The sequence below is a fragment of the Myxine glutinosa genome, chromosome 6 (assembly GCF_964187855.1).
Source record: "Myxine glutinosa chromosome 6, kmMyxGlut1.1, whole genome shotgun sequence".
Lineage (NCBI taxonomy): Eukaryota > Metazoa > Chordata > Myxini > Myxiniformes > Myxinidae > Myxine > Myxine glutinosa.
Window position 1 is genome coordinate 69,037,147 of NC_136266.1, and position 27,951 is coordinate 69,065,097.

The 27,951-nt window shown below is 45.9% G+C and overlaps 2 protein-coding genes and 2 long non-coding RNA genes across 8 annotated transcripts in view; all 4 read left to right on the forward strand.

Moving 5' to 3' along the window:
* Positions 1-2,527: 2,527 nt before the first annotated feature.
* LOC137429923 (phosphatidylethanolamine-binding protein 1) lies at positions 2,528-11,864 on the forward strand. 4 transcript variants are annotated; one of them, XM_078779992.1, is made up of 6 exons: positions 2,989-3,017; positions 3,648-3,872; positions 10,740-10,867; positions 10,965-11,074; positions 11,340-11,440; positions 11,537-11,864. In XM_078779992.1, the coding sequence occupies exons 3-6, from the start codon at positions 10,745-10,747 to the stop codon at positions 11,755-11,757; spliced, it is 555 nt and encodes a 184-aa protein (XP_078636118.1). In that variant the 5' UTR covers positions 2,989-3,017; positions 3,648-3,872; positions 10,740-10,744; the 3' UTR covers positions 11,758-11,864. The 4 variants fall into 4 exon arrangements, with proteins under 4 accessions (XP_078636117.1, XP_078636115.1, XP_078636116.1 ...); XM_078779991.1 differs by lacking the exons at positions 2,989-3,017; positions 3,648-3,872 and adding an exon at positions 2,528-2,679; XM_078779989.1 differs by lacking the exons at positions 2,989-3,017; positions 3,648-3,872 and adding an exon at positions 2,530-2,843.
* Positions 11,865-14,427: 2,563 nt separating this feature from the next.
* LOC137429207 (uncharacterized) lies at positions 14,428-17,748 on the forward strand. Its single transcript, XR_010984833.1, has 3 exons — positions 14,428-14,700; positions 17,539-17,603; positions 17,701-17,748. It is a non-coding gene; the product is annotated as an uncharacterized LOC137429207 (long non-coding RNA).
* Positions 17,749-22,097: 4,349 nt separating this feature from the next.
* On the forward strand, positions 22,098-24,269 carry LOC137429925 (uncharacterized). The gene is made up of 3 exons (XR_010984964.2): positions 22,098-22,335; positions 22,464-22,580; positions 24,174-24,269. It is a non-coding gene; the product is annotated as an uncharacterized LOC137429925 (long non-coding RNA).
* A 9-nt stretch (positions 24,270-24,278) lies between these two features.
* Positions 24,279-27,951, forward strand: part of LOC137429924 (chloride intracellular channel protein 2) — a 36,508-nt gene continuing 32,835 nt past the window's right edge. The window contains exon 1 of one of the 2 annotated variants that reach the window (XM_068120309.2): positions 24,279-24,415. Coding sequence is in view for 1 of the 2 variants with exons in the window: in XM_068120308.2 (XP_067976409.1) it covers positions 26,084-26,125 (42 nt within the window). In the remaining variant the exon portion in view is untranslated. Of the gene's footprint in view, positions 24,416-25,910; positions 26,126-27,951 lie in introns of those variants that run through there. The other variant, XM_068120308.2, reaches the window with a different exon arrangement.

Genomic DNA, 27,951 nt, shown 5'->3' on the forward strand with positions numbered 1-27,951 from the left:
GGTAAGCTTTTACCATCGGTTCCTGCCCCGCATCGCCCAGCTCCTGCGCCCCTCACACGAGGCCCTTCGAGGGAAGCCGGGCAAAGGTGACGTTACCTGGACTGAGCAGATGGACACGGCGATCTCGGGCGCGAAGCTCGCCTTGGCCAACGCCACCATGCTCGCGCACCTGGCGCTCGATGCACCGATCGCTCTCACCTCCGACGCCTCGGACTACGCGGTGGGCGCGGTGTACGAGCAATGGGTGCATGGAGCTTGGCAACCGCTGGCGTTCTTCAGCCGGCAGCTTCGCCCGCCCGAACGCCGTTACAGCACCTTCGACCGCGAGTTGCTTGGGCTTCACCTGGCGGTCAGGCACTTCCGCCATCTGCTCGAGGGCCGTGCGTTCACGCCCTTCGTCGACCACAAGCCGCTGGTTTTCGCGATGGGCAAGGTCGCCGAGCCGTGGTCGGCCCGGCAACAGCGTCACCTCGCGGCCGTGTCCGAGTACGTGACGGACATCCGGCACGTCGCGGGAAAGGACAACCCGGTGACCGATTGCCTTTCCCGGGCCGTCGCCCACGCAGTCCACCTTGGCATCGACTATGCCCGGATGGCAGTGGACCAGGCCGCCGACCCCGGGGTCCAGGCCCTGCGGACCGCCGTCACGGGCCTCCGCGTTACCGAGGTGCCCTTCGACGGCGCGGGCACGGCCCTCGTTTGCAACGTCTGCCTCGGGCGGCCTCGCCCCATCGTGCCCGCAGGCTGGCAGCACCAGGTTTTTGACGCCATCCACGGCCTGTCCCACCCGGGCACGAGGGCCTCCCAGCGGTTGGTCGCCGACAAGTTTGTCTGGCATGGCCTCCGGAAAGCCGTCCGCGGCTGGGCCAGGACGTGCCTCGCGTGCCAGCGCGCAAAGGTGCACCGACACACCCAGGCCCCCTTGGCCCCGTTTACGGTGCCGGAACGTCGGTTCGACCACGTTCACGTGGACCTGGTGGGACCTCTGCCCCCCTCGCGGGGTTTCACCCATGTCCTCGCCATGGTGGACCGCACCACCCGGTGGCCGGAGGCCGTGCCTTTGGCGGCGACGACGGCGGCAGACGTCGCGCAGGCGTTCATCGCCACCTGGGTCGCCTGGTTCGGCGCCCCCTCGGACATCTCGTCCGACCGCGGCCCCCAGTTCATCTCGGAGCTCTGGGCCGCGGTCGCGCGGGGGCTCGGGGTCCAGCTGCACCGAACCACGGCCTACCACCCCCAGGCCAATGGCCTGTGCGAGCGATTCCACCGCTCGTTGAAGGCCGCGCTCCGGGCCACCCTCCGCGACGGCGGCTGGGTCGACAGGCGCCCAAGGAGGACCTGCGCGCATCCGCGGCGGAGTTGGTCTTTGGACAACCGCTGCGGGTGCCGGGCGAGTTCCTCCCCGACCCCACGGCACCTTGGTCCGCGGCGCAGGAGCGTTCTGCGCTGCAGGAGACTGCCCGGAGGTTCGCCCCGGTGCCGACGGCGCACCACGGGCACCCTCCTACACACGTCGCCCCGGAGCTTCGCATCGCGGAGTACGTCTTCGTCCGGCACGACACCCACCGACACCGACACCCACTGCGGCCCCCGTACGACGGGCCTTTCCGCGTGCTGGAGACCGGGGTGAAACATTTCACTCTGGATATCGGCGGCACTCCTGACCGGGTCTCCATAGACCGCCTCAAGCCGGCCCACCTCGACGTGGACCACCCACCGCCGGTGGCTCGGCCCCCGCGTTGGGGCCGCCCCCCTGCGGGCGGACCCCCGGCACCGCCCAGCCCCGCAGGCACGCCGCCCCCTGGTCCGGCACCCATCCCGGGTACAGCCGGGGGCATCCCACCTGGCATCCTTGCACCCCGGACGCCGCCGGTCGCCAGAGGGCGCTTCGGCCGGGTCATCCGTTTGCCCCGCAAACTGGCCCTCCAGGTGCGCGGGAATTCTGGGGGGGCACGTGTGGCGGACACGAAAGCACACTGGCGTGGTGACATCATTCCGCGCACCAAGTGGGCGGCGGCCACACCCGAAGGGTAGGCGTGGCCTCAGGATATACACCGGGTGCGCAGCCCGGAGCGCGCCAGTGCTACAGTGACCTCTTTGGAATAAAGAACTATAAACTCACCGCGTTGTGCGCTTCCTCCTTGGTAGCAAGTCACGCGCGTAGTACCGCGTGCTTCAAGATATTTATTAATTTTGCCTTTACGTAAAATCGCAATGCATCACGTGACGATAAATTTGACATGAACCACGTGCTTTGTAATATAATAAGAATGACCGCACTGTGGTCACAACCTGCGCCACAAAATATCTATTTTTTTCGCCTCCTCTGTCCACTCAACCCCCTCATCCTTGCTGTTGAAGGTATTATATAATTAATCTCCGAGGGTCTTCATGATTTGGTTCACTATCAATTACGAGTCTGATGGACAGCTGGGTCTGGTTTCACGTACCTAGTACACGGTACATCAACTCCGTACACTGCAGGAGTGGCAGAACAGTGGAAAATGAAAATTTAGAGTGGCAGCCCTGAGGCAAAAGGAGGCCATTAGGCCCACCACAGTCCACACTGTGGTTGCCAACCTATCGGTGTTTGTTCGTGTTCTAACCTTTTTCTTTTTTTCCGTGACAAGGCGGCAAAGCGAACTTCGAACACGCCTAAAGATCCTTGCGCATAAAGCGGTAATTTTGTTCTACGTATTTATCGTGAAAAAAGCCTCCAAATTCAACCACTTTCCAATCAGCCAATAAGAGACGCGGTTTGAGGTGGGCGTGACCAGTGAATGGGCGTGTCATGAGATTATTAAGACGGGCTGTGGAGGCGGTTGTGGTGGTTTTTGTGGTTGGTGCGTTTTGCTTTGGTTTTTCTGCTGTTAGCGATACCAGGTTAGAATTCGGTCCTGCACCCAATGGGTGCTTGTATCGGTGTTCCGTGAGAATCATCGAGTGGGTTTTGCTTGGGTTCAGTATCACTGTATGTTCGATATCCGGGGCCTACCTCGGGTGGTGTTATCCTGTTGGTCGGTTATTCTCGGGATGCTTTTGCAATTTGAACAGCTGCTAGTGCAGGGCAGTTTTTCAATGTCTGGTGTTCTTTAATTGATAACAAACAAACAAAAAAAAATTGTCACTTGGTGTGACGGACTTTTGGTTGTAGTTTGGAGTATCCATTATCGAAACCGCCACCACCGACGATAATTCCCCAAAGGCAAAAGGCAATGCTCGGGTGGTTTGACGTTTCGACCGGGTGGGGACATTGCAAGGAAGCCTCGTGTCTTCGGAGACATTTTGTACTGCCAATCTATGCATCACGTGACTGCAATACTGTATGCAGATTGAGATGTAAATGACGTCCATGTAGTTATGTGCACATTGCAGTCACGTGACGTTCGATTATCGCCACCACTCCCCACGAGTATACTCAAGTGTTTGTACAACTTTTAATGTTAATTTTTGAAGTTAGAATGTGTATGGAATTCGTTGTACTTATTCGAGAAAGCGTCGTGTTTAACTTAAGCGTGTGTGTGTGTGTGTGTGTGTGTGTGTGTGTGTGTGTGTGTGTGTGTGTGTGTGTGTGTGTGTGTGTGTGTGTGTGTGTGTGTGCGTGCGTACAAAACCCATACAATCTTGTCATTAATGCATCATGACAGACGAGAAGCAAGCTGCTTTTTAGGCCATCCAACATTCATCACCTGCTCGGCAACATCAACCAGGCGCAAAACCAAAACCAACACCTGATCGGAGCTGCTAAGTGCTACTCCTCTGCAGACAAGACAACATTCAACAGACGAAGGGAGAGGCCACCTCAAAGTCCTCTGAATATCTCAAACAACCCACCTGGCTCTTCCAGATCTGACTGTCAGACTCGATAGAATGTGTGGTTTGGCTCCTGCTTATACACATGGGGTCTCTCTCTAGTTGTCCACCCTGTCTGGAGTGTCACACACACTCTTTTAGCTCTGTTGTTTGTTTGTTGTTTTGTTGGCTCTTTCACGAGCCTCGATCCTGTATACAAAAAAGAAAAAAAAAGACTGCTGAATTCCTCATGGAGGAGTGATGACCACTTTCCTGGGGGCTGCAGGAAACTGAAAAAGCTTATCAGAGAGGTGGCTGAAGACCACCAACTTTACCTACTAAGATGCCATATTCTAGAAGAAACTGCATATTGTAACTTCCCCCAAGCACATCTCCCCATGACTTAAGGTCAGGGGTGAATGTATTGACCCTTAATTCTATTCTATGCACATTGCATTTTGAGTTTATATTTGCGCTTTCACTTTGGTAAAAGAAGAAATTTGAGGCATGATGTGTTGGGAAAAGCAAAACAGTTGTGTTGGGGAGAGAATGGGGCTGGGAGGTGGTTGAGAGGTTTCAGAGGTTAGTGTGAAAATTTAACACCATGGTTATTCTTGAATGTGACTTGCATTGAATGCATATTTTACTTCTGAAAAGTAACTGTAAGCTTAATTATCCCACACGTGTGACGTGAATGTTGGTTCACTATCTGTCTGCCCATCTGCCCACAAATGTCAGTTTATGATTAACAAACGAACCTGTAGATATTATCAGTACTGTACATCAGCTCTGAATTCATCCCAATCGTGCATGCGCAGTGATGATGGATATTTATTTATTTATTTTAACTGTCTGCCAATCAAAAAAGATCATTCCAATCAGGAAACTTTTTTGACGTCATTAAGGACACGTACAACAGGCATGGATAAATAATTTAACATGTAAAAGGTGCTGCATCAATGTGGTAAACTTCCAAAAATATTTTTCTAAAGATATTCAAAATGTTTTTATTTCCACTGAATTATATACTTCAACACTAGAACATATACTTCAACACTCGAGCCTGGTGTTGGCTTAGCAGTTAGGGTGCCGGCTTGGGATCCTAGGATCCTGAGTTCGAATCCCGGTCGATCGCTGAATTAACGCCAGGGGGGTTGATTCAGCCTGTCATCCTTCCGAGGTCGGCAAATTGAGTACCAGCTTGCTGGGATGAATGATCCCGGTGTGTACCCCGGCCTAGAATAGGTACACCGTATCCCTGCGCATCGTAAGAGGCGACTCAGGGTTGGCGCCAGGAAGGGCATCCGGCCATAAAAAAAACATTGCCTCAAACAGGGAACCATGATTGTCATGGGGCCCGCAAGGCTAACCCCCGCTCTAGCGGGGAAAATGGCCTTAAAAACGATCATTCATTCAACACGAACATATATTATCCTTTTGGCACTTTCAAAACGATTCCATTTGGAAGTACTTGCACAATATATTATGGCATTTTACATTATGTCTACCAATTAAATTTGCCACTTGCAGACTCCATCCATATGCTTTGTTCTCAAGACTACATGGGGTAAATTGTTTTATGAAATCTCATGGTTTAATTAACGATTTATTTACTAATCAATTTGATATATTATCTCGTACTAAAATAAACTCTGGTGCATTTGTTCTCCAACACATCTTCAGGTAATGGTGCACCTTTCTGGGAATGTCACCTTCCCCTCCCTGCCTCCAAGGCATCATTACACTCCTTGATTGGCATGGTAACAGTTTGTTTTTTTTGCGATTCTGGTTTTTTTGGGTACACAAGATTCTTTGAGATCTTGTTCCGGTGTGATCTCTTAGAATGGGTTGAATACGAGTTATTACCTCCAACACCAAAGGTCGATGGAGGTTGCTTTCACCCCTGTCTGTCTATTTGTCTGTTTGTGAATAAGATATCTCAAAGTTGTGGACGGATTCGGACAAAATTTGGCAGAAAGGTAGCGTATATGACAAGGACGAAATTATTAGATTTTGGTGAAGATCCGGATTCGGATCCGGCTAGTAGGATTTTTTTTAATTTTAAGTTCACCATTGCGAGATAGGGCCAAAAACGATACATAGCAGGATATCTCAAAGTTGTGGATTGATCTGGACAAAGCTTAGTCGACCGGTTGGGTGTCTGACAAGGACTATTCGATTTTGGTGAATATCTGAATATGGATTCGGATATGAGAATTATTTAATTTTTTAAAGTGATTCTTCACCATTCAGTGATATGGCAAAAAACCAACATATAGCAGGATATCTCAAAATGTTGTGGACGGATTTGGATGAAACTTAGTGGAGAGGTTGTGTGTGTGACAAGGAAGAATCTATTCACTTTTGGTGAATATCCAGATACGGATCCAGATAGTAGAATTTTAAAAAGTGATTCTTCACCATTGGGAGATGGGGCCAAAAACTATGTACAGCAGAATATCTGAAAGTTGTGGAAGGATGATTTTGATTAAATGTGATTCTGTATTGTGATTTTCTTGTCTACTCTGGGATACAAAACGTAAACTATTCACCTGGCAGAGGTATTCTCTCTACTTGTTCCGGCCGAGTTATAACTAGTGCTGAACTCTAGTTTGTAGAACGCGTTACTTCACGCAGCATTCAGGTATATACTTCAATTTAAATAAAATAATGAATTTATGGGTCGTTTAAAAATAAACATTCTGGAAGTTTAGCGCTATTGAAGCAGTCTTGTACACCACCCTGTTTAACATGTCCAAGTACTGCAAAACTGGACGTTCTTGGAAGTGCAAGTAAGGCTGTGTGTGTTCAACAGTGTTCTAGTATATAATTCAATTCAAATAAAATAAAGATTTGTTAATAAAATTAAGATTCAAATAAAATAAAAATTAAGATAAAATTCACCCCCAGGAATACCTTTGGCTACGGCTTCCCCTTCGCTCCCACCTTTTGTTCATATGTGTGTTGTACCGTCCACCAAACAGTGATGAGTCCATCTACATCTCGCTGTCTGATTAATATGGACCAACTTCTATCTACCCATCCCAACTCTCTCTTCCTCATGTGTGGTGATTTCAATTGTCACCATGCCAGTTGGCTGGGTGTGGGTACCTCTCTCACCAGCCATGGCTCTTCAGCAAAGGACTTCTGCGACTCACTGGGACTGACACAATCTGTCAATTTCCCGACCCGGATCTCAGTCAACGGAGCATCTTCTCTTCTGGACTTGGTTATGACTAACTTCCCTGAAAATGTCTGCTGCTCTTCTTCTGCTCCAATCGGCTCATCTGATCATGTGCTTGTCAAAGTGGACATCTCTCTGACCATTCTCAGAGAGCCTCCTCAGCGTCGACGAGTCTGGCATTTCACTCAGGCCAACTGGCACGGTCTTCAAGCAGCCATCAATCATCTGGACTGGTCTCCCATCTCCACCGCCTCTGACATCAACTCATCCTGGGAATTCTTCCAAAGTAAATTGCTCTCTCTCATGCACAGATTTATCCCATCTCGTCTTTAGTTGTCATACCCTTCCTCCCGTCCATGGCACACAGAATCCTGTGGTGAGGCTTTTGCCCAGAAACAACTTGCTTTTGCCTCCTGGAAAGCAAATCCAATGGACGGAAATCTCATTTCCTTTCACAAAGCCCGAAACAAGTGTGTGTCCACCCTCAGGAGAGCCAGGAAACAATATCTCTCTGTTCTCAAGACCGAACTCTCTTCTCTGTCTCCCTCTTCCAAATCCTGGTGGCGTCTGGTCAAATCTGTTTCTGGTGTTTGTTCCCCTTCCATCCCCTCCGTCACCTCAAACGGCTTCACGGCTGACTCAGCACGTGAAAAAGCTGAATGCCTCAACTCTGTGTTTGCCTCTAAATCTTGTGTCCCAAACCCATCCCTCTCTGTACCCACCGTACCCAGTCGTACCCAGCTGCTGCTGGACTCTGTGTCCTTTCCTACTGACAAGGTGGAAAAGTTTGTCAACCCTCGACTCTGATTCTGCAACTGGACCTGACGGCATCAGCCCACGGGTCCTAATATCCTGTTCTTCCGCTCTTTCACTCCCTCTCTGTTCTCTTCACCCTCTCTTTTGCTCAAGGTCATCTGCCATCTGCTTGGAAATCGGCCAACATCACCGCTTTGCACAAAAAAGGTGCAAAAACAGATCCTAGCAACTTCAGACCAATCAGCCTTCTCCCAATTATCAGCAGTCATGGAATCCATCATTCCTTCAGATATGAAATCTTTCCTCTTCTCCAATGGCTTGATCTCTGATCATCAATTTGGTTTCAGACCTGGTCACTCTACTCTGGACATGCTGCTTCTGCTTTCTCAACAATGGATGGAGGTCCTCAATGCCAAACAGGAAATTAGAGCTGTCTCCCTTGACATATCACGTGCCTTCGATACGGTCTGGCACCCCGCTCTGCTCACCAAACTATCCTCCTTTGGTATCAATGGAAATCTCCACGCATGGCTGGCGGACTTCCTCTCTAGTCGTAGTCAACGTGTGGCTGGCCCTGAATGGGTTTCTCTCATCTCCTCTTCCTGTTCAGGCTGGAGTTCCCCAAGGTAGTGTTCTTGGCTCTGTGCTTTTTCTGGTCTTCATCAATGATCTCTCTAACTCTCTTGAAAATCCTCTCTATCTATTTGCTGATGACTCTACTCTCTGTCGCTCCATTCCTCATCCCTCAGATTGGCAGTCTGCAGCCTCCTCACTCTCTGCAGACCTGGACAAAATCACAGACTGGGCAAACAAGTGGAACATGTCTTTCAATCCTGACAAATCTCACACTCTTACGATGTCTCTCCGAAAAGACCGACTGGACAACCCTCCCATCCACTCTCTGAATAATCCTCTCCAAGAAGTTCTGTCACTCAAGCTTTTGGGTCTCACTATCTGCCATGATCTTTCCTGGGAAAACCACATTTCAAATCTGGCCTCTAAAGCCAGTTGCTGACTGGGCATCCTCCGCCGTGCGAAGTCCTTCCTTGGCACACCTGAGCTCCTCACCACATACAAGGCTTTCATCCGCAGCTCAATGGAATACTGCTCTCCCCTCTGGGCTGGTGCTCCTCCCTCACACTTAGCTCGTCTTCATGCTGTTGAAACCAAAGCGTTCAGAATCATTGGAATCTCCTTCGATGAAGCTAACTCCAAGGGCCTTTCACTCACTCACCGCAGGCAGGTTGGTGGTCTTTCCGTCTTCTACCGACTCCTCTCTGGCCTTGCACCCCCCCAGCTTTCTCCGGGCTCTGTCCCCCAAATATTCCTACAGGTCGCACAAGATCTGCCTGCAACCCTCTTATGGTTAAACTGCCAAAATCAAGACTCTCTGCTCACCTTCACTCCTTCATTCCTCTTTTCTCCCGCCCCTGGAACAAACTCCCTCTCTTCAATCCCACTCCACCCTTCCAGGTCTTTAAAACAGCTGTTCACCACCATCTCTTATCTTCCCCCATCCAAAACCTTGATCTTTTCTACCCCTGCTAATTTCACCCCACATCCACTTTTGAAATACCAACTTCTGTCCTGGAAGCCCTTGGTGTCCTTGTGTTTTATACCTCTCCCACCCCCCCCCCCCTTCCCACGCCTCCTCCCCCCAAGCCCTCTCCCTCCCACACATCTCCCTGCTCTCAAATGTTGTGTTTGTGTGCTTCCCCTTCTCTCCCCATCTTGTCTTCTGCTCCCTCTTTTTATATATTTTGTCTGTCTGATTTGTTTGTGAAATAAATGTTAGCTCTTTCACGAGCCTCGATTCTGGATCCAAAAAAAAAAAAAAAATTTGTAAAAGTCGTATTAATAAATAAATTCTGTAGTTTACCACAATTGATGGGTTTTTTTTTTTGGTTTTTTTTTACACCACCTTATTTAACACGTTACATTAGGTCTTCGTACCTCTGTATCCTTTATGATGTCCTTAAAAACAGGAAATTTCCTGTTTGGAATGATTTTCAATTTTTGTTTGACACACAATCTTTTTTTAAATTATCTCGCTCCTGCGTGGTCAGGAGCGTGGTCAGGATAAATTCACACAAAATTCTGCTAAGCTCCAGGTTCGTTTTCACATTTGTGCTCAAAATATAACATTCAATTAAAATCTTTCGTTCCTCAATCGTAAACTGATGTGGACAGACGGAAGGACATGAATGAATTGCTTAATCCCACTTTTCACTTCGCGTGTGTGGGGTAAATATGGCATCTTTAAGCAGAGTTAGATTTTATTTTTTGTCACTTTTTATTGCATTTTTTTTTTATCACGAAGGTTTTGCTGAATGTTCTACTCGTGCAGAACCTGTAATACTCTTGCATTGCAGATCTCTGATGTCTAAGCAATTTTATTCTGTGTCCATCTACTCTTGGACCTCCTCTGTGAGGACCATTGTCCCTTAATGTTAATGCTTTGGGGGGGGAAAGGTTTCTCCTATATTGTACAAAATCATACTTCACTTTATTCTACAGTATCAAAAAGTCATGGAGGAACTTGTACACGCAACGTGCCAAAGCCATCGGGAGACGATGGACATGTTTGTGCAGCAAGTGGGATTTAAACTTGAGGTTCCAACACCATTGACCTTGTGTTCATATGGGAATGTCCAACAGTGTGGTTGGAACCATTCTGCACAATCACCAGTATCACATGATTTGGAAAAGTTCAGAAAGTCGTCTTGACATTTTGAACTCTGCATTCCATCTTTCTAATTGTAATGGTTTCTTCAAAAATCTTCCTCTGGTGGTAATGTTTTCAAACTAGGTGCTGACCTTTTGAATTTTCCTGTGCTAAGAGCTTGGAAAGACAGAGCTTCTCAAAGCATGACATTTATTTTGTGCTCTGCAAGCCTGCCCCTCGCTGTGGGTTAGGGCTCCTGCATTTCACCTGTATGCAGTGGTGAATGTCAGTGTTTGCTTTAATGGTTCAAAATAATTTCGTGCACCAACACATTTCTTCTAGTCACCATGGCAACTTGGGATGGTCTTGAGCTCAATGAAGTGGACGAAGCTCCAATCTCCGTGTTGCGAGTTGAATACCAGGGAGGGGTTGAGATCAAGACCCTGGGCCAAGAGCTTACACCGACTCAGGTGACCTAAGCCCTTCATTATCACTGCAAACTTTAAACTTTACTCGTGTTTACCACAGAGGTTCAGTGGTTCACGTGTTGATTACTTTGTTCTGCAGGTGAAAGACAAACCACTGAAGGTCAGCTGGGATGCATGTGACAAGAGCAAGCTGTACACTGTCATCCTGACTGATCCAGATGCCCCAAGCCGAGAGAACCCCAAATTCAGGTAAATCTGGATCACTTGGTGAGATATTTAGCTTGAGACAAATTCTGTCGTTTAATCACAGCTTTGACATGGGTACAGCTGATTGGTTCCACAACACTTTGTGGCTGAGGGCTGTGATTGGGCATGGTCTTTTTATATGAATTTCCATATAGATTTGTTTGGAAGGAAATTAAGATAAGAAATGGATGTTATTGTGATTATAGAATGTTATTTGCAAAATCTATTCCACCCCTCATCCTCCCCTCCATTTTTTTTTCCTACTCAGGGAGTGGCAACATTATGTGGCAATAAATGTTCAATGCTGTGACATATCCACTGGAGATGTGATGTCTGGCTACATTGGATCTGGACCACCAAAAGGGACAGGTAAATATTTCCCCTTCACCACCTTGTTCCTTTTCTATCTAATGTTGTCCCCACTGGCCCTTTCCTCCTGATTTCTCCATTTTCCATCTGGTCTAGGCCTGCACCGATACGTGTGGCTTGTGTATGAGCAACCGGGTCAAATCCCGCCACCGGAAGACCTTCCCCGGCTCACGGCAACTTCGTCTAAAGGTCGAGCAAATTTTTCTGCTCGTACCTTGAGAAAGAAGCTCGGTCTGGAACGTCCGATGGTGGCCACGTGCTACCAGGCTAAGTGGGACAGTTATGTCCCCACTCTCTACGAGCAGCTGAAAGATTGAGTTGGAGGTGTAGTATTGGGGAATATTAAAGAAAGAAAAAAAACCTCCTCGTCCTTTGTTTGTTGAGGACCAGATGCTTTCAATAAAGTGTGCATGATTGAAACTTCCCTTTGTATCTTCTTTGTTGTACAACTGACATGAATATTTTGATCCACATTAGAATGTGAGTTGACTTTGTTTTATCATCTGAAACCCAAGTGTGTGTGTGCTATGTTTGTCTGCTGTTTAGTGACCTTTTAATTCGTATTCAAGTACATTGGACATCTGTCTTTCCTCCATGTAATTTGTGTACAAGCCCCACACTATGGGCCTTGAATTAATGTAGTAGAAAGTTGAACCGAATGTGCTCTAGCGTTCACTTATGGATGCTCAGATCACATTTTGTAAAAGAGCAGGCCATTGTGTTGGTACATTGGGCAAGTTACTCATTGTTTTGGTAAAAGCTGCTGTGGCAGGTGCCAGGAGATGTGTTGTTGTTTTGGACCAAATTGCATGATGGACGTATTTTTTTTTAATGCATTCTGGCATTCTCCAGCCATGTCAGAATCTCTTGGGAATGGGGAATGTTTGGTTTTCACCGAGTCAGCTGTTTTTTTTTTTTTGACCATTTTTAAAGATTACCTGTCTTGCATTGGCTTTTTGTGATGTAAACATTGCTATGAATGGCATCTGTTTACAATGTGGATGCCTTATACTGTCTGTTTACAATTGTAAATGTGTAAGTGCTTGTCACTCAATAGAGGATCTTTAGTTAAGTTGATGCATGGGCTGTGGAGGAACTTGTGCATTTGAACACGATGGATCATGTCAGGAGATTTCGTGAGGCGAGGATATTGGGCTACAGACGAGTAAGTGACACCACCTTTGTCTGCTGCTTTTGCGAAAAGTGGGTGAGTTGTTGCCAGCACACTAGTTTATTTTATTTTATACTAGCAGAAGTACCCGGCATTGCCGGGCGGGGGACGGGAGGGGAATGGGGGGGGGAGGGGAGAAGAGGGGGAGGGGGAGGGGAGAAGAGGGGGAGGGGAGAAGAGGGGGAGGGGAGAGGGGGGGAGGGGGAAGGGGGTGGGAGGAGGATAGGAGGGGAACGGGGGGGGAGGGGTAGAGGAGTGGGGAGGAGGAGGAGGGGGTGGTGGTGGGGAAGGGGTAGGGCACAAAGGAAGGGGTAGGGGGAAAGGGAGGAGCATGGGGGAAAGGGAGGGGCATGGGGGAAAGGGAGGGGGGTGGGGAAGGGGTAGGGCAGAAAGGAAGGGGTAGGGGGGAAAGGGAGGAGCATGGGGGAAGGGGTAGGGCGGAAAGGAAGGGGTAGGGCAGAAAGGAAGGGGTAGGGCGGAAAGGAAGGGGTAGGGGGGAAAGGGAGGGGCATGGGGGAAGGGGGAAGGGTAGGGGAAGGGGAGGGGAGGGATATAGATGGTTACTGGCAATTGATTACATCCACAAATGATGTAATCCACACAATTTATGTACTTTACATAACGTTAATAGGAATACATGGCCGTGTAGATGGGAAATAGTTTGTTTGAAATAAATCACAAATATCAGATGAAAGTGAAAAAAAAACCTATGTGGTGTGAATGGCAATGTTCCTCGCTGAAATGTGAAAAAACTGAATTACGTGCGAATGCATAACTGTGAGATTATGGCGGCAAAGTTGGAACATCACATGATTGCTCTGAGCGAATCAGCGCGCTGCTCTGCGACCAGCTGAGATTCCGTGTATAATGTTCCTCGCTGAAATGCGCTGAGGTAAATATGAATAAAAAATTCGATATATTTTCACTTTTACGTTTTGGCTAACTCGCTCGCGAACCTGACGAAGATCCTGAGCAAGGATCGCTACGTTAGCTACGCTACGTTACGCTACGTTCGCTACATTATGGCTAAAAATATGGATCTAACGATGAAAGAAAAAAAAGCCTATGTGGTGTGAATGGCAATGTTCCTCGCTGAAATGTGAAAAAACTGAATTACGTGCGAACGCATAACTGTAAGATTATGGCGGCAAAGTTGGAACATCACGTGATCGCTCTGAGTGAATCGGCGCGCTGCTCTGCCATTCCGGTCATAATATTCCTCGCTGAAATGCGCTGAGGTAAAAATATGGTTGAAAAATATTATGAAATAAATTTTTAGGTCGACCATGTTCGTACCAGGCTCAATGGCCATGTTTGTGCCAAATATCAAGTTTGTGAGCCTCTCCGTTTAGGAGTCTTTCGGTAACATTACACACACACACACACACACACACACACACACACACACACACACACACACACACACACACACACACACACACAAACTGTTATATATATATATATATATATATATATATATGTTTATTTATTATTATTTATTTATTTATTTATTTATTTTATTTATTTATTACAAATTCCTTCTCAACCCAATAGGACGCATGACGGTGTGTGGTTTGTATAAGGTGTAGTCACCATCCTCTTCCCCTCCTTCCTCCGCCCCCACCCTCGCCCTATAATGGCGCGACCAGCTGGCCAAATTCGTACTCGACTCCTGGGCCCATTTGATGCAATCGGTATCGGTCTGTTTCAAGAACATCGGTTCTGACTGTTTTGCTGGGGCTGAGAATCTGCACCTATTGTGTTGCTACTAAGCAACTTTAGATAGGTTACTGGTTTAACCCTGGATATGTTGCCATTTTGTTTCAGGATGCTGTTGATTAGGGCAGGAATTTGATCATGGTACTGACATACATTGGCCTACTCTTCTGGCTAACAGTTGGTGCCGTTGCCCAGAGTTTCTGGCATAGTTGACCACCTGGGAATGTTGCTATAGGATATTCAACGTTCACCTGTAAATGCTATCTGACGGGCCATCCAGCTTACTGTCCATCCCAAGGAAGATGCAACACCTTGTGAAGTACCAGGATGACTGTTTATAGTTGTCAGGGATATAAACCCAGATGCAAAGGTAAGTGAGTGTGCATGCAACCTCTGCACCTTTATCAGGACATCTTATTATCATCGATCAAACATATGGTTCGCTATGTATGTTTATATGCGACGAAAACGTCTTCTTCTTCTTCAAATAAAATGACCACCCTCTTAATTGCGTTAAGACTGCTGAGACCCCTCAGACCTTTGACGACCCTTTAATTCCCCCAAGACCCTTCAGACCACCAAGACCCCCAAAGACCCAACATACCCTGAAGACACCCAAAGACCCAAAATACCCTTCAAGGCCATGAGGCTCAAAAAGACCTCAAAGACCCAAAACACCCTGAAGACCCAAAATACCCTTCAAGGCCCTGAGGCTCAAAAATACCCCAAAGACCCAAAACATCCAGAAGACCCAAAACATCCCGAAGACCCAAAACACCCCGAAGACTCAAAACACCCCAAATACCCTTCAAGGCCCTGAGGCTCAAAAAGACTCAAAAGACCCCGAAGACCCAAAAACACTTCAAAGACCCAAAATACCCTTAAAGGCCCAAAGGATCCAAAAGACCCTGAATACCTAAAACACCATGAATACCCCAAGAACCATGAATACCCAAAACACCATGAATACCCAAAACACCATGAATACCCAAAACACCATGAATACCCAAAACACCATGAATACCCAAAACACCATGAATACCCAAAACACCATGAATACCCAAAACACCATGAATACCCCAAAAACCATGAATACCCCAAAAACCATGAATACCCCAAAAACCATGAATACCCAAAAAGCCATGAATACCCAAAACACCATGAATACCCAAAACACCATGAATACCCAAAACACCATGAATACCCAAAACACCATGAATACCCAAAACACCATGAATACCCAAAAGACACCGAAATGGTCAAAGATGCCTACCCATCTGAAACGATGTGTGGTGAGGCGTGCGGAGCGTGCCGAGTCATGCTAGTGTATAATAATAGATGAGTAAACCTGTTCCTCTGTCATCAGCATGCTAAGTATATTGCTCAGATGTATTCAATTCTTCTTCATGTCTTTCATCATCCCACCCAACAGACTTGTTACCATGTGTGACTCATACCAATGGCTACAGGGTGGAGTGAGATATGTAATGTGTAGAGTAGAAGCCATAGTACTGTCGCTATGGTATTTTGGTCTTTCGGACCAGCATGGCAGCAATTTTGACCTAATTGGGCAGGAAGATCTATGCAAGTTATGTCTGATGTAGCAAATGGAGGTTATCGATTCAACGACTTATTTGTGCAGGAATGAAATGGTTAAAAAAAAAACACAAAAAGAACTGGATATGTATAACATAACAAACTTGAAATTTACAGAACTTTTTTTTTTTTTTTTTCGTAAATTTTAATTCTAATTCAAGAACTTAAATGTATTCTTGTGAAGTAATAATGGTAGAAACAAGATATTTATGCAAGAGCCTAAATCTTGTTATTGATGTGCACATATCAGTGGTTTTACACAGAGGGAAGTGAGAGCACTTTGAGCCTCGGCCTCCGTAACCCATGTTTGTTTGATCTGAGCTTGCTGGGCAAGAATTGATGTGGAAGAGAAAAAATGTTAAAATCTGTTTTTGGAGCAACAGTTTTGGTCTTTTTAGCAAAACCTTGGCTGAAGGACTGCATGCTCAGGTTGAGTGAACATGTCACATGGGAGCCAAGGGGTGGACCTCCACAGCGCTCAACCCATTGGGTTTGGCTCCTTCCAGAAATTGACTGACTCTGACTCGCTCACTTGCCCCGTCTCTCTCGCTCGCCCCGTCTCTCTCGCTCGCCCTCTCTCTTCTCATCCCCTGCCTCCTCGAGCCTGTTTTATTTCAAATCTACTGGAACTGTTGAGGGGGAAGAGGTGACCGATTGCCAAAGGCCAATGGGATAACTCCATATTGCTATGCTCACCTGTGCATTTTGCACAGCCATAATTTATTTACATGGCATCATTCTAAATCCCTAAGCTGTCGGTGGACATATTCTACCCAGAGTTCCAGGTGGTGGCTTCTCAAGTCTGTGAAGTCAATATCTGCTCTTGCATGCTCTGAAATGGTTTGCTTGGAAATGGTCAAAAACAGTTTAGCAGACAAAGGACCGGACTTTAAAACTAAATAACAAACCATTTTCATACAAAAACATTTACCTTCTAAACTTGAATAAAGCAGGACGTCGTCTCTCGCCTATAGGTATAGAAAGTCTACACCCCTTTTCAAAATTTTCACTATTTGTTGCCTTGTAGCCTGGAATTAAATTGTATTAAAACAGACATTTTCCACCTTTATTTATACATGGTAACCCATAACTTCCAAGTGAAAAACAAATTCTACAAATTTCAGAAAAAAAAAAAAAAAAAAAAAAATTTGGAATATATTGGTTGGATGATTGGACAAGTGTCCACCCCCCTCCCCTCCCCCCCCATAAAAGAAATACTTGGTGGAAGCACCTTTAACGGCAATTACAGCTGCGAGTCTTTTGGGATAGGTCTCATTTACATTGGACACCTTGATAACGCATTATTTTCCCATTCTTGTGTACAAAACTGTTGAAGTTCAGTCAAGTTGTGTGGGGAGCATTGATGGACAGCAATCTTCAAGCCATGCCACAGATTTTCGATTGAGGTCGGGGCTCTGACTGGGCCACTCAAGGACATTTATGTTTTTGTTCCTTAGCCACTCAGGTGTAGCTTTGGCTGTATGCTTTGGGTTGTTTTCTTGCTGAAAGCTGAACCTCTGTCCCAATTTCAGCTTTTTTGCAGAGCGCAGCAAGTTTTCCTCTGGGATTTTTCTGTATTTTGCTCCATCCATTTTCACTTCTCTCCTGACAGGTGCCCCAGTCCTTGCTGATGAGAAACATCCCCATAACATGATGATGCCACCAGCATGCTTCACAGTAGGGATTGTGTTCTTTGGCTTATGTTTTGTGTTGGGTTTGCGCCACACGTAACGTTTTGCATTTAGGCCAAAAAGTTCCATCTTTGTTTCGTCAGACCACAACTTTTTCCCACATGGCTTCATGATCTCCGGAGTGTTTTTTGCATACCTCAAACTGGAATCAAGGTGGGTTTTTTGAGTAATGGCATGTCATCCTACTGTGTAGACAAGACTTGTGGAGTGCTTGGGATACTTTTTGACATGCACGGATTGACCAGTCTTTGTCATGAAGGCATGTATCTCTTTCAAAGTTGCCATTGGCCTCTTGATGGCCTCCGATCAGTCTCCTGGCTTGGTCATCCAGTTTGGAGAGACTGCCTGATATAGGCAGAGTCTTCGTGGTGCCATATACTTTCCACTTTTTAATTGTCTCTACTGTGCTCCAAGGGATATTATTCTAGACCTTTGAAATATTTTATACCCATCCCCTGATCTTTGCTTTCCAAAATTTTATCCCGGAGGTCTTTTGAAAGTTCCTTGGTGCTCATGGTTGAGTCTTTGCTGTGAAATGCACTACCCAGCAGAGGAAACCTACAGGAACATTTGATTTTATTCTGAAAGAATCAGAATCGCTACAATTTAATAAATCCAAACTGCATTTCGTCGATCTTCACTTTCTTTCTTATCCTCCTCTCCAACACCCTTTCCAATACCTTCATTCCATGCTCCAATAACTTCATCGCTCGGTACGAGCCACACTCCAGAGGGTCACCTTTCCCCTTGTATAGAGGGACGAGGGTACTCGGTTCCAAATCCACTGGAATGCAGCCTTCTTAAACCACCAGATTATAGATCTGTCATTCTCTTCACACCCCAACTTCCTGCTGCCTTCAACATATCTGCCACAACTCCTGTCGGCCCTCCCGCTTTTCTACTCTTCATTGCTTTTATCGCTTCCTCAACTTCCTTCGCAGTTATCTTCTCTGCCGGTCCTAAAATTGGGTTACTCTCTATGTTGCCACCCCATTCATTCTCTGTATTCAACAGCATTTCCATATATCTTTTCTATCTTCCTTTAATTCCATCTGGGTCCACAACGATTTGTCCCACTTCATCCTTCGAGCAACTCACCCCCATCACATCACACCTCTCTTTCGCTATCTGCTTTGCAATCCTGAATACCGCTCTCTGACCCTCTTCCGAATCCAAGCGTTCTCCGAACGTTTTCCTCCATGCCTCCTGCGCCTTTGCTACCTCTTTCTTTGCAGCCTTCTTGGCTGCCTTATAACTTTCATGCTCTGCTTTTTCTGCTCCCGTACCCTTCGCCTTCTGCCACTCCTTGAACTTCTTCCTCTTCTTGTCAATCCTCTTTCCAACTTCATCATCCCACCACCATGTTTGCGAGTGCCTCGGTGGTCCTTTTGTCCATCCACATACCTGAACAACGGCTCCCAACAGACTATCTTTCATTGATATCCAACCACTTTGGAGCTCAACCACATCAGCCTCTACCCTACTCAGCCTCTCTTTAATGCCTCTCTTACTGTCGCCTCTTTCAACCTCCACACCTTCATTCTCGGTTGGTACTTTACCCACCGAGCTCTCCTCGCACCTTTCACCCTTATGTCGCAGACAACCAAGTGGTGCTGTGAAACAGCCTCCTCCCCTGGGATCACCTTTGTGTCCTGGAGGTGCCCTCTATCTCGCCTACGCACCATCAGGTAGTCAACAGTTGTCGTCGACCCACCTGATGTGTATGTAACAAGCTTATTATCCTCTTTCTGGAACTGAGTATTATAAATCGCTCCATCAGCAAACTCCAAAATCCTTTCACCTTCTCCATTTCTCACACCAAATCCATAACCTCCATGAACTCCCTCAAAACCATCCATACTCCTTCGAACATGTCCATTTAGGTCTCCTCCTACCACAACAACTTCCTCATCTTTCACGTTTTCCATCACCTTCTCTATTGCACACCAGAACTTGTCCTTCTCTTCATCGCTCCGACCAACCTGCGGAGCATATCCCGAGATGACATTCACCAAGAGCTTTCCAATCATCATTTTCACCATCAACCTATCACTCACTTTAGTCACACTCACCACACTGTCTACAAACTCCTCAGAAAACAGGACACCAACACCATTCACGGCCTCCGGGCACCCTTGCCACACAAACTTGTATTTCTGTCCCTGCCTACCCTTCACCATTCTCACACCACTTCCCTTCCATCTAGTCTCTTGCACACAACATATTATGTCCACTCTTCTTCTGACCAATACTTCCACCACTTCTCGTGATCTCTCCATCATTGTCCCTACATTCCATGTCCCAAACCTCAGAAACCGATCACTTCGGGCTGTACCTTGCCCATATGTAGTTGTAATTGTCATGGTTCTCTTTTTGTCCCCCGTCGCACAGCGGAGCGAAAGGGGGACTATGGTTTTCCCCTGTGTCCGTCCGTCCGTCCGTCCGTGCGTGCGTGCGTAAGCGAAAGACCGCATTCGAATTTGGTGTGTGGGTGCAACCCACGTCAAAATCCAAGATGGCGGCCGCCATGTATGTCTGATGCCATGTATGTCTGAACCTTGAGATGAATATCTTGAAAAATAAGCGAAGTACCAACTTCTAATTTGGTGTGTGGGTGTATCTCGGCATGACGAAGAACGCTGTTTAAATTTGGGTCGCCACGTTAAAATCCAAGATGGTTGCCACCATATACATGTCTGAACATTGTGAGCGAAATATCCTGAAAAATAAGCGAAGTACCAACTTCTAATCTGGTGTGTGGGTGTATCTTGGCACAAGGAAGAACGCTATTGAAAATTGGGTCGCCACGTCAAAATACAAGATGGCCGCCTTGCGTCTTCCACTTTGTCAACTCATCACTTCCCCGACGGGGGACCGAGGCGTAACGCTTGTTGAGGCAGTTTCTATGGCCGGATGCCCTTCCTGACGCCAACCCTTTGTCGCCTCTTACAACACGCAGGGATACGGTGTACCTATTCTAAACCAGGGTACACACTGGGAAACATTTTAAAAATGGAAATTTTGGGGGTGGGGGATGGGGGGAAGGCGGGGGCCCAGTCAGCACCACACCACCACTGCACCACACTGCACCACACCACACCACATCGGAGATGGAGGTATACTACCAACTATCTTGAAACCTGACCAGCTTTTCTTCTCCATTGGCCCTTCCGCTGTGCATAACCTGGTGCCGGCATGTGCCTCCTTGCTTGTTCCCAACAAGCTTTGCAGCACTGCGGAGGGAAGGTGACGGTGGCCCACCCTGAACGTATTTTCTTTTAAATGTCACTGTATGATCATCTGCGGACAGTGTGAGACCAAAATGGCAACACAAAGCGATGCCTTGATTCACGCCATCCAGTGCGAGCCATTCCACGAGCTTATCCAGTGATACGGAGCTATTACGGCTGCTTTTATAGGTGAAGGTGCTTTTATAGTGATGCACCGCAGCAGTGTGGTAAGGTGACGATACAAGGCGCACGAGTGCAGGAAAGGTAAACGCAGTGCCAAACGAAACGATCGCACATAGTTGCTCTCCATGAAAGCTCTGTTTATCTCCCAGGCCATTTTCAGAAAAGGACGATCCCGTGCTTGAGGACGAAGCTTCAGCATCGACTGCAAAGCATGGAATGAACCGAGGTTGTACAGGAGGTAGATCGCGTGCCATTCGCCCTCGCTGATCACAGAGGAAATTACTGAGAAAAGCCTTTTAAATAGGAAGAAAAACAGCGTGTTGTAATATACCACTGAAAAACGTTGATTAAACACCGGGATGACAGTTTATAGCTGGGTCGGGATTCAAACTCAGGCTAGACAGCTTGGAGGTGAGTGCATTTTTTTTTTTTGCACCTAGAGCCATCCTGCCAGTCCCAAACTCCTGTATATTTAACAAAACCAGAAAAGAAACCTAATAGAGGGCGAAGTGGTCTTCCTAAGGGCAATTTGCCCAGCGAGGTCGCCCAGGGTGAGGACAAGGTGATTGATCAATGCAGTTTGTTTCTTCGTTGAAAACTGACTGTGCCATTGGCGAAATTCTTTCACAAATATAGGTAAGCACACGTTTTACCTGTTTGTTCGTGTGTCCTTTCACTCAGGAGCAGTACAAGATATCTTCAAGTTAAGAACATATCTTCACAAATGGAAAATAACAAATTGCATTCAGGAACTCGGGTCAAAATAGAAGAGAAGTTATGTCAGTCATGGTGAAGTAGGCTTTAGTTAAAAAGGGAAACAAAAGGCGTATTTGATCTATTGATGTCACATTATTATTTTTTCAGTTTTACATGCCATTGTTGCAATATGTGTATCTGAAAATGCTGAGGTTAACCAATAACTAGTCATGATTTGAGCAAAAGTTATGTTATGCAATGTTCCATATTTGAAGATTACACAATTTGAAACTATGGGCTAGTAGGATGGTTTAGATTCTCTGCAGGTACACACTCACCTCTGAGCTATGTCGCCTGGTTTTGAATCTCGCTTCAGCTATTGACTGTCATCCCGGCGTTTCACAGTCACAGGCAAGTTGATTCATCGATGGGTGTGCCGCACCTTGGATGTATTTGGTGGTGAACGTTTACAAAATCTCACGGTGTCTTTCGCTAAGAGTAGGCAAGCTATCGCCGGGACCACTTGTGCAAATTCCTGCTCTGACTTGTGGGATTGTAAGCCGGGCTAAGGAACTGCCTTTGCAGAGCCGACGCTCTATAGATACCATGGTACATTAACAGACCAATTTAAAGTGGAGATCACGTGGCGACTTGGTGGTGCAAACCTTTATCATCGTTATTTCTGAGCATCAGGACAATCTTGAACATCTCCATGCATGCGCTTGTGCTCCAAATAGGTGCTATTGAGATCGGGATGAAAAAAAAGAAAAGAAGATATTTCGAATTTGCCTGAGGGTACTGGCACACTGTACATTCTTTTCCAAAAAGTACCACTGGATCCTCAATGTCTACTGGTAAATAGGAGCACATAGGATAGCCAGCTTAACGTCCTGCCAAGAATGGTGCAGTTTATTTTTTCTATTTTTCATTTGAGTCTGCCTTTTTGTTATTCCTTCATTGCTAAATTCATTAACGAAATTCAGTTGTTCTGACATGTTTACTTATGTATTTATTTATTAATTAATCCAATAGGAGGTGATCAATCGTGCTTTATCAACCTTGCAAACTCTACACCCGTTCGATTGACTGTCCCGCCATTGTCTTAAAACCATTGGTGTAGTGTCCTGGGTCCTGGGCATTTATTATGATTCGTTCTCCATCCCAATTGAGTTGACCTCTTCTTAGCGATCCCAATGAGCCTTTTTTGTCTACTCCCAATCTGTCCAACTCTTGTTTTTTTTTATTGTTTTTTTTTAAATTCCTTCCTGCTCTGTCATTTGCCCAGTTCGTGGTACATATTTGTCGATATTTAGTTTTGTATTTTTATTTTGTCTTTTTTTTTTTGCAGTCTTGGGGGCTGCATTTGTTGTTTAAGTTTAATTTGTGACATCTTCTATTTGTACCTGTCTTTGTAAATTTTTTGTTCCGTGTGTTAGGGATACCGTTTTCTGTCTTTGCGTACAAGTTTGATTCGGTTGTCTATCAAACTTTTCAGGTACTCAGCCAGTCCTACAGTTGTCACTCTGCGTACTTGGTTGAGCTTGATCAAATATGTGGACCGCGGTCAAAGTTTGAGGACCCTTGGCACTCTCATGACACATTCTTCAACGATGCAACAATGACCAAGTAAACTTTTCTTATCTTTTAAATTCCGCTCTGGGTGAGCAAAGAGGCTCCTTTGGAAGATAACTTGAAGCAACACCGAACTACAGTGGAAATTTCTATCCGTATTAGTACCTGAGTACCAGTGCTCACGCACAAGTGATACTGCATGGTGCATGTGCTGGAAATGTATTAAACTAGTAAGTTACTCCAACTAATGAAATCCAGCACATGAACAAGCCAATACCGGTCTCTTTGATTAAATACTGCCCACCAACACAGTATTGATTTAAGAGTTAACTTATTTAGGGAAAGTTAATACTGATTTGGATATAATTCGATGATGCATTTGGAAAATATCCAGACCTGTGTGGATTGTACAGAGCAACACATTTTATGTTACATTGGAGCAAAAAAGGAAGGGGAACATGTCCCAATACCCTTCGACGCCAATAGCCCATGTGATCACGTCGGTTAGATTAATCTTGCACAAGATGTTTGTCATGAAGTGACATCCTAAAACCTGTTCTGTGGAGATGTCGAGTGTAAATCGTCGAGCAGTATAGAGTAAGATTGTGTCATTATAAAACCTCTGGTTTTCAGACAAGGCCAGGTGAGGATTTGGGCAGAAAAGCATATGGGCAAGTACTTTGTGCCTATAAATTAAGGCATGGACTGTTTGACCAATGCACTGTAAGCGATGGTGGCAAAGTTGGCTGTATAGCCATGGAGAGGGGCTAACTACTTTTGGTTGAGGCTGTGGGGTGGGTATGAAGTCTTTACGAGGTTGTTTCCCATAAAGAAGCGGAGCCCGGAAGAGGATATAACATCACAATATGTTACAGCGGTATAACCCAGAAGATGGTGACGCCCACAAACCACCCACAAAGATGGTCCCAGAGTTTCTTCTTCTTCTTTGGATAATCTTCAAAGAGTTCTTCCAGCCTATCACAAAGGTGATCATTTTGTGTGCTCATGCATGCATATGGATGTCAGTCCGAATTCATGTTAATATATTCATTCAGCTGGATCTGAAATTGTTCCAAGGTGTCACTACTTACGACACCAGCAAAGATGTTCCAATCGGGTATGGAATGTTGAACAAAGGCTAACTTGTTTTACCTCTTGGTTTTTAGTGTTGAAGGATCATATTGTGGCATTGTGAATGCCATACAATGATAGTGTTATTCTTTTAAATACGGATTCCATTGATGTAAGTGCCATCCATGACCTACACTTTTCTTCCCCTCCCTCCTTCTCCCTCTCTCTCTCCGAGATATTTGCATTGTGTGACATAATTACCTCCGCCACCGAAGGTGGATGGAGGTTGTTTTCACCCCTGTCTGTCTGTTTGTGAACAAGATACCTCAACATTGCAGACGGATTCGGAAGAAATTTGGCAGAGAGGTAGCGTATGTGACAAGGACGAAATGATTAGATTTTGGTGAAAATCCGGATTCGACTAGTAGAATTTTTCAAGTGATTCTTCACCATTGCGAGATAGGGCCAAAAACGATACACAGCAGGATATCTCAAAAGGTTGTGGACGGATTTGGACGAAACCTGGTGGACCGGTTGTGTGTGTGACAAGGACTAATCGATTCGATTTTGGTGAAGATCTGAATATGGATTCGGATATGGGAATTATTTAATTTTTAAGTGATTCTTCACTATTGAGAGATGGGGTCAAAAGCGATATACTGTGTAGCATGATACTTCAAAAAGTTGTGGACGGGTCTGGAAAAATCCTGCTGCATGAGTTTGGTAGGTGACAAGAAGAAGCCGATTAGATATTTAGAGCCAGATCCAGTCCATCAGTGGACCAACAGTTTACAAAACGTAAACTGTTCAGCCTGGTGGAGGTATGCGCCTACCGATTGCTGTTTTAGTTATTGAAGAGACAGTTCTTACGACTTAACCTCCTGCCTGATTTTTCCTCTTTTTTGAATAACCACTTTGACACTGACCGTCAACGGTTTGGGTAGATTGGTACAACTCACCCTACTGACACAGATGTCCTTGAAATTCTTTACAATATTTGAAGACCTTGCTATTTCTCAGGTCTCCAGATGGGTATCAATGTGGAGTGGCATGAGCGGCTTGGGGCACGACCAACAACAACGCACACGGATACTTTCTTCGGGGACTTTGAAGACACAATGAATGTTCTTAAAACAACAAACCCTAAACTTTCATGTAGCTCAGGCAAAAAGTTGAGGAATTTTTCTGCAACTCAATTGAGGAAGACCAGTGTCGCAGGTAGTGAATAATCGTTTGGAAAGAGTGCAAAGCCAAAGTGATGGTCACATCGAACAAGTTGCTATGGACGCATGATCTCTAAAGAATATTTAGTGCTGTTGACATTTCGAAATAAATGTGCTCTGCACACTTTACTACAACTTGTGTGTTGCATGGGAGATGGGACCAAAAACCAATTTTCCAATTTTGCCCATTCCCCTCTTTGGGAAAAAGAAACACTTCACTACAACTTTTCGATTAATCGCAATTTCAAGTAAACACGACGTCATTTTGGGGTTCGGCCACCCTGTAGAAAGAATGAGACAAAAGAATGCCATCAGACTGGGTATAAGTGTAAAGAGGAAGCTGGATCTTTGGGAGGAGTATGGGTTGGGTTGTTTGAGTCCTGGTGCATGAGAGAGATAATCTGCCTAAAGACGTAGAAGAAAAGAGAGAGAGAGAGACAGAGAGAGAGAGAGAGAGAGAGAGAGAGAGAGAGCGAGAGAGCGAGCCAGCGATGGAGAAAACAGACGAACCGAAAATCGAACTGTTTGTGAAGGTAAATAAAAACAATTTGCTCTGTAGACTTTATTCGGTTGTGTGTGTGACAGATGTTTAAAAACTTGAAACCAAAATGAAACAAATGTGAGAATATCTGTGAGAAAACAAATGTTCATGTGTTAATAGTGACGCAGTATTTTGAACCATCTATTTCTTATGTATGCAGGAGGGCCAGAATTTTCGACCTCCAGCCACAAATGTTCCTTTTCAAATCTCTTCCTCCATCCCCTTTGCTCCCATATCTCTCATTTCTCACCACACCTCTTCTCCACCCTCTACTCTCCTTCCTTTGCTCTATTATTCCAACTTCTCTTCATTTTCTCAACTTTGCCCATGACTCCATATTGTATTGTGCTGTGTTGTACCATAGGTAGGCAGCATGAGCTGCATCCCTGTCTGCTGATCTGGAATTGATTTGAGGTGTATCTGATAAATGGAACACTCGCTTTCAATCATGGAAAACTCAGTCTCACTTTGTTACTCCGGGAAGATCGTCAAACAAACCTGCATATTCCCACAGTCAACTTCTGGAAGATGTTTAATTACTTGAACATCGAGGTCTTACAATAAACGAAGACCTCTCCTGGGATGACTATTGGAAAGTAGGCCTCCTAAGCCATCTGCTGATGTGCCATCCTCTGTTGTTCCAAGTTTTTCCTCAAAAATAATAATTCAGAACTGCTGTACTCACTCACAGACCACTTCAGCCATTCTCGAGTTGAGGACCTATTACAGATTTGACCTTTGACCCCAAAATCTAATCACTTGATCTTTGCATCATTATACATGCCTGTACTAAGTTTGAATTGGATCACTTTGGTTTCTCAACTTTGGTCTACTTTCTCAACAATCCTCTCCAATAAGTTCTGTCACTCAAGCTTTTGGGTCTCACTATCTACCATGATATTTCCTGGGAAAACCACATTTCCAAGCTGGCCTCCAAAGCCAGTCGCCGACTGGGCATCCTCCATCGTGCGAAGTCCTTCCTTGGCGCACCTGAGCTCCTCACCACATACAAGGCTTTCATCTGCAGCTCAATGGAATACTGCTCTCCCCTCTGGGCTGGTGCTCCTGCCTCACACCTAGCTCGGCTTCACGATGTTGATACCAAAGCTTTCAGAATCATTGGAATCTCCCGCGATGAAGCTAACTCCGAGGGCCTTTCACTTACCACAGGCAGGTTGGTGGTCTTTGTCTTCTACCGACTCCTCTCCGGCCTTGCTCCCCCAGCTCTCTCTGGGCTCTGTCCCCCAAATATTCCTGCACGTCGCCCAAGATCTGCCTGCAACCCTCTTATGGTTAAACTGCCAAAATCAAGACTCTCTGCTCACCTTCACTCCTTCATTCCTCTTTTCTCCCACCTCTGGAACAAACCCCCACTCTCTTCAATCCCACTCCTCCCTCCAGGTCTTTAAAACAGCTGTTCACCACCATCTCTTATCTTCCCCCATGCAAAACTTTGATCTTTTCTACCCCTGCTAATTCACTCCAGATCCACTTTTTTGAAATACCAACTTTTTTCCTGGAAGTCCTTGCAGTGTCCTTGTGTTTTATACTTCTCCTCCCCACCCCCACCCCCCCCTTCCCACGCCTCCTCACCCCAAGCCCTCTCCCTCCCACAGATCTCCCGATGTCCCTGCTCTCAAATGTTGTTTGTGTGCTTCCCCCTCTCCCCATCTTGTCTACCGCTCCCCTTAATATGTTTTATGTATCTGTTTGATTTTTTTTTTTGTGTGTGATTGTTAGCTCTTTCATGAGCCTCGATCTTGTATACAAAAAAAAAAAACTTCAGCTGTTTTTAAGTTATAGACCTATTAGAGACTT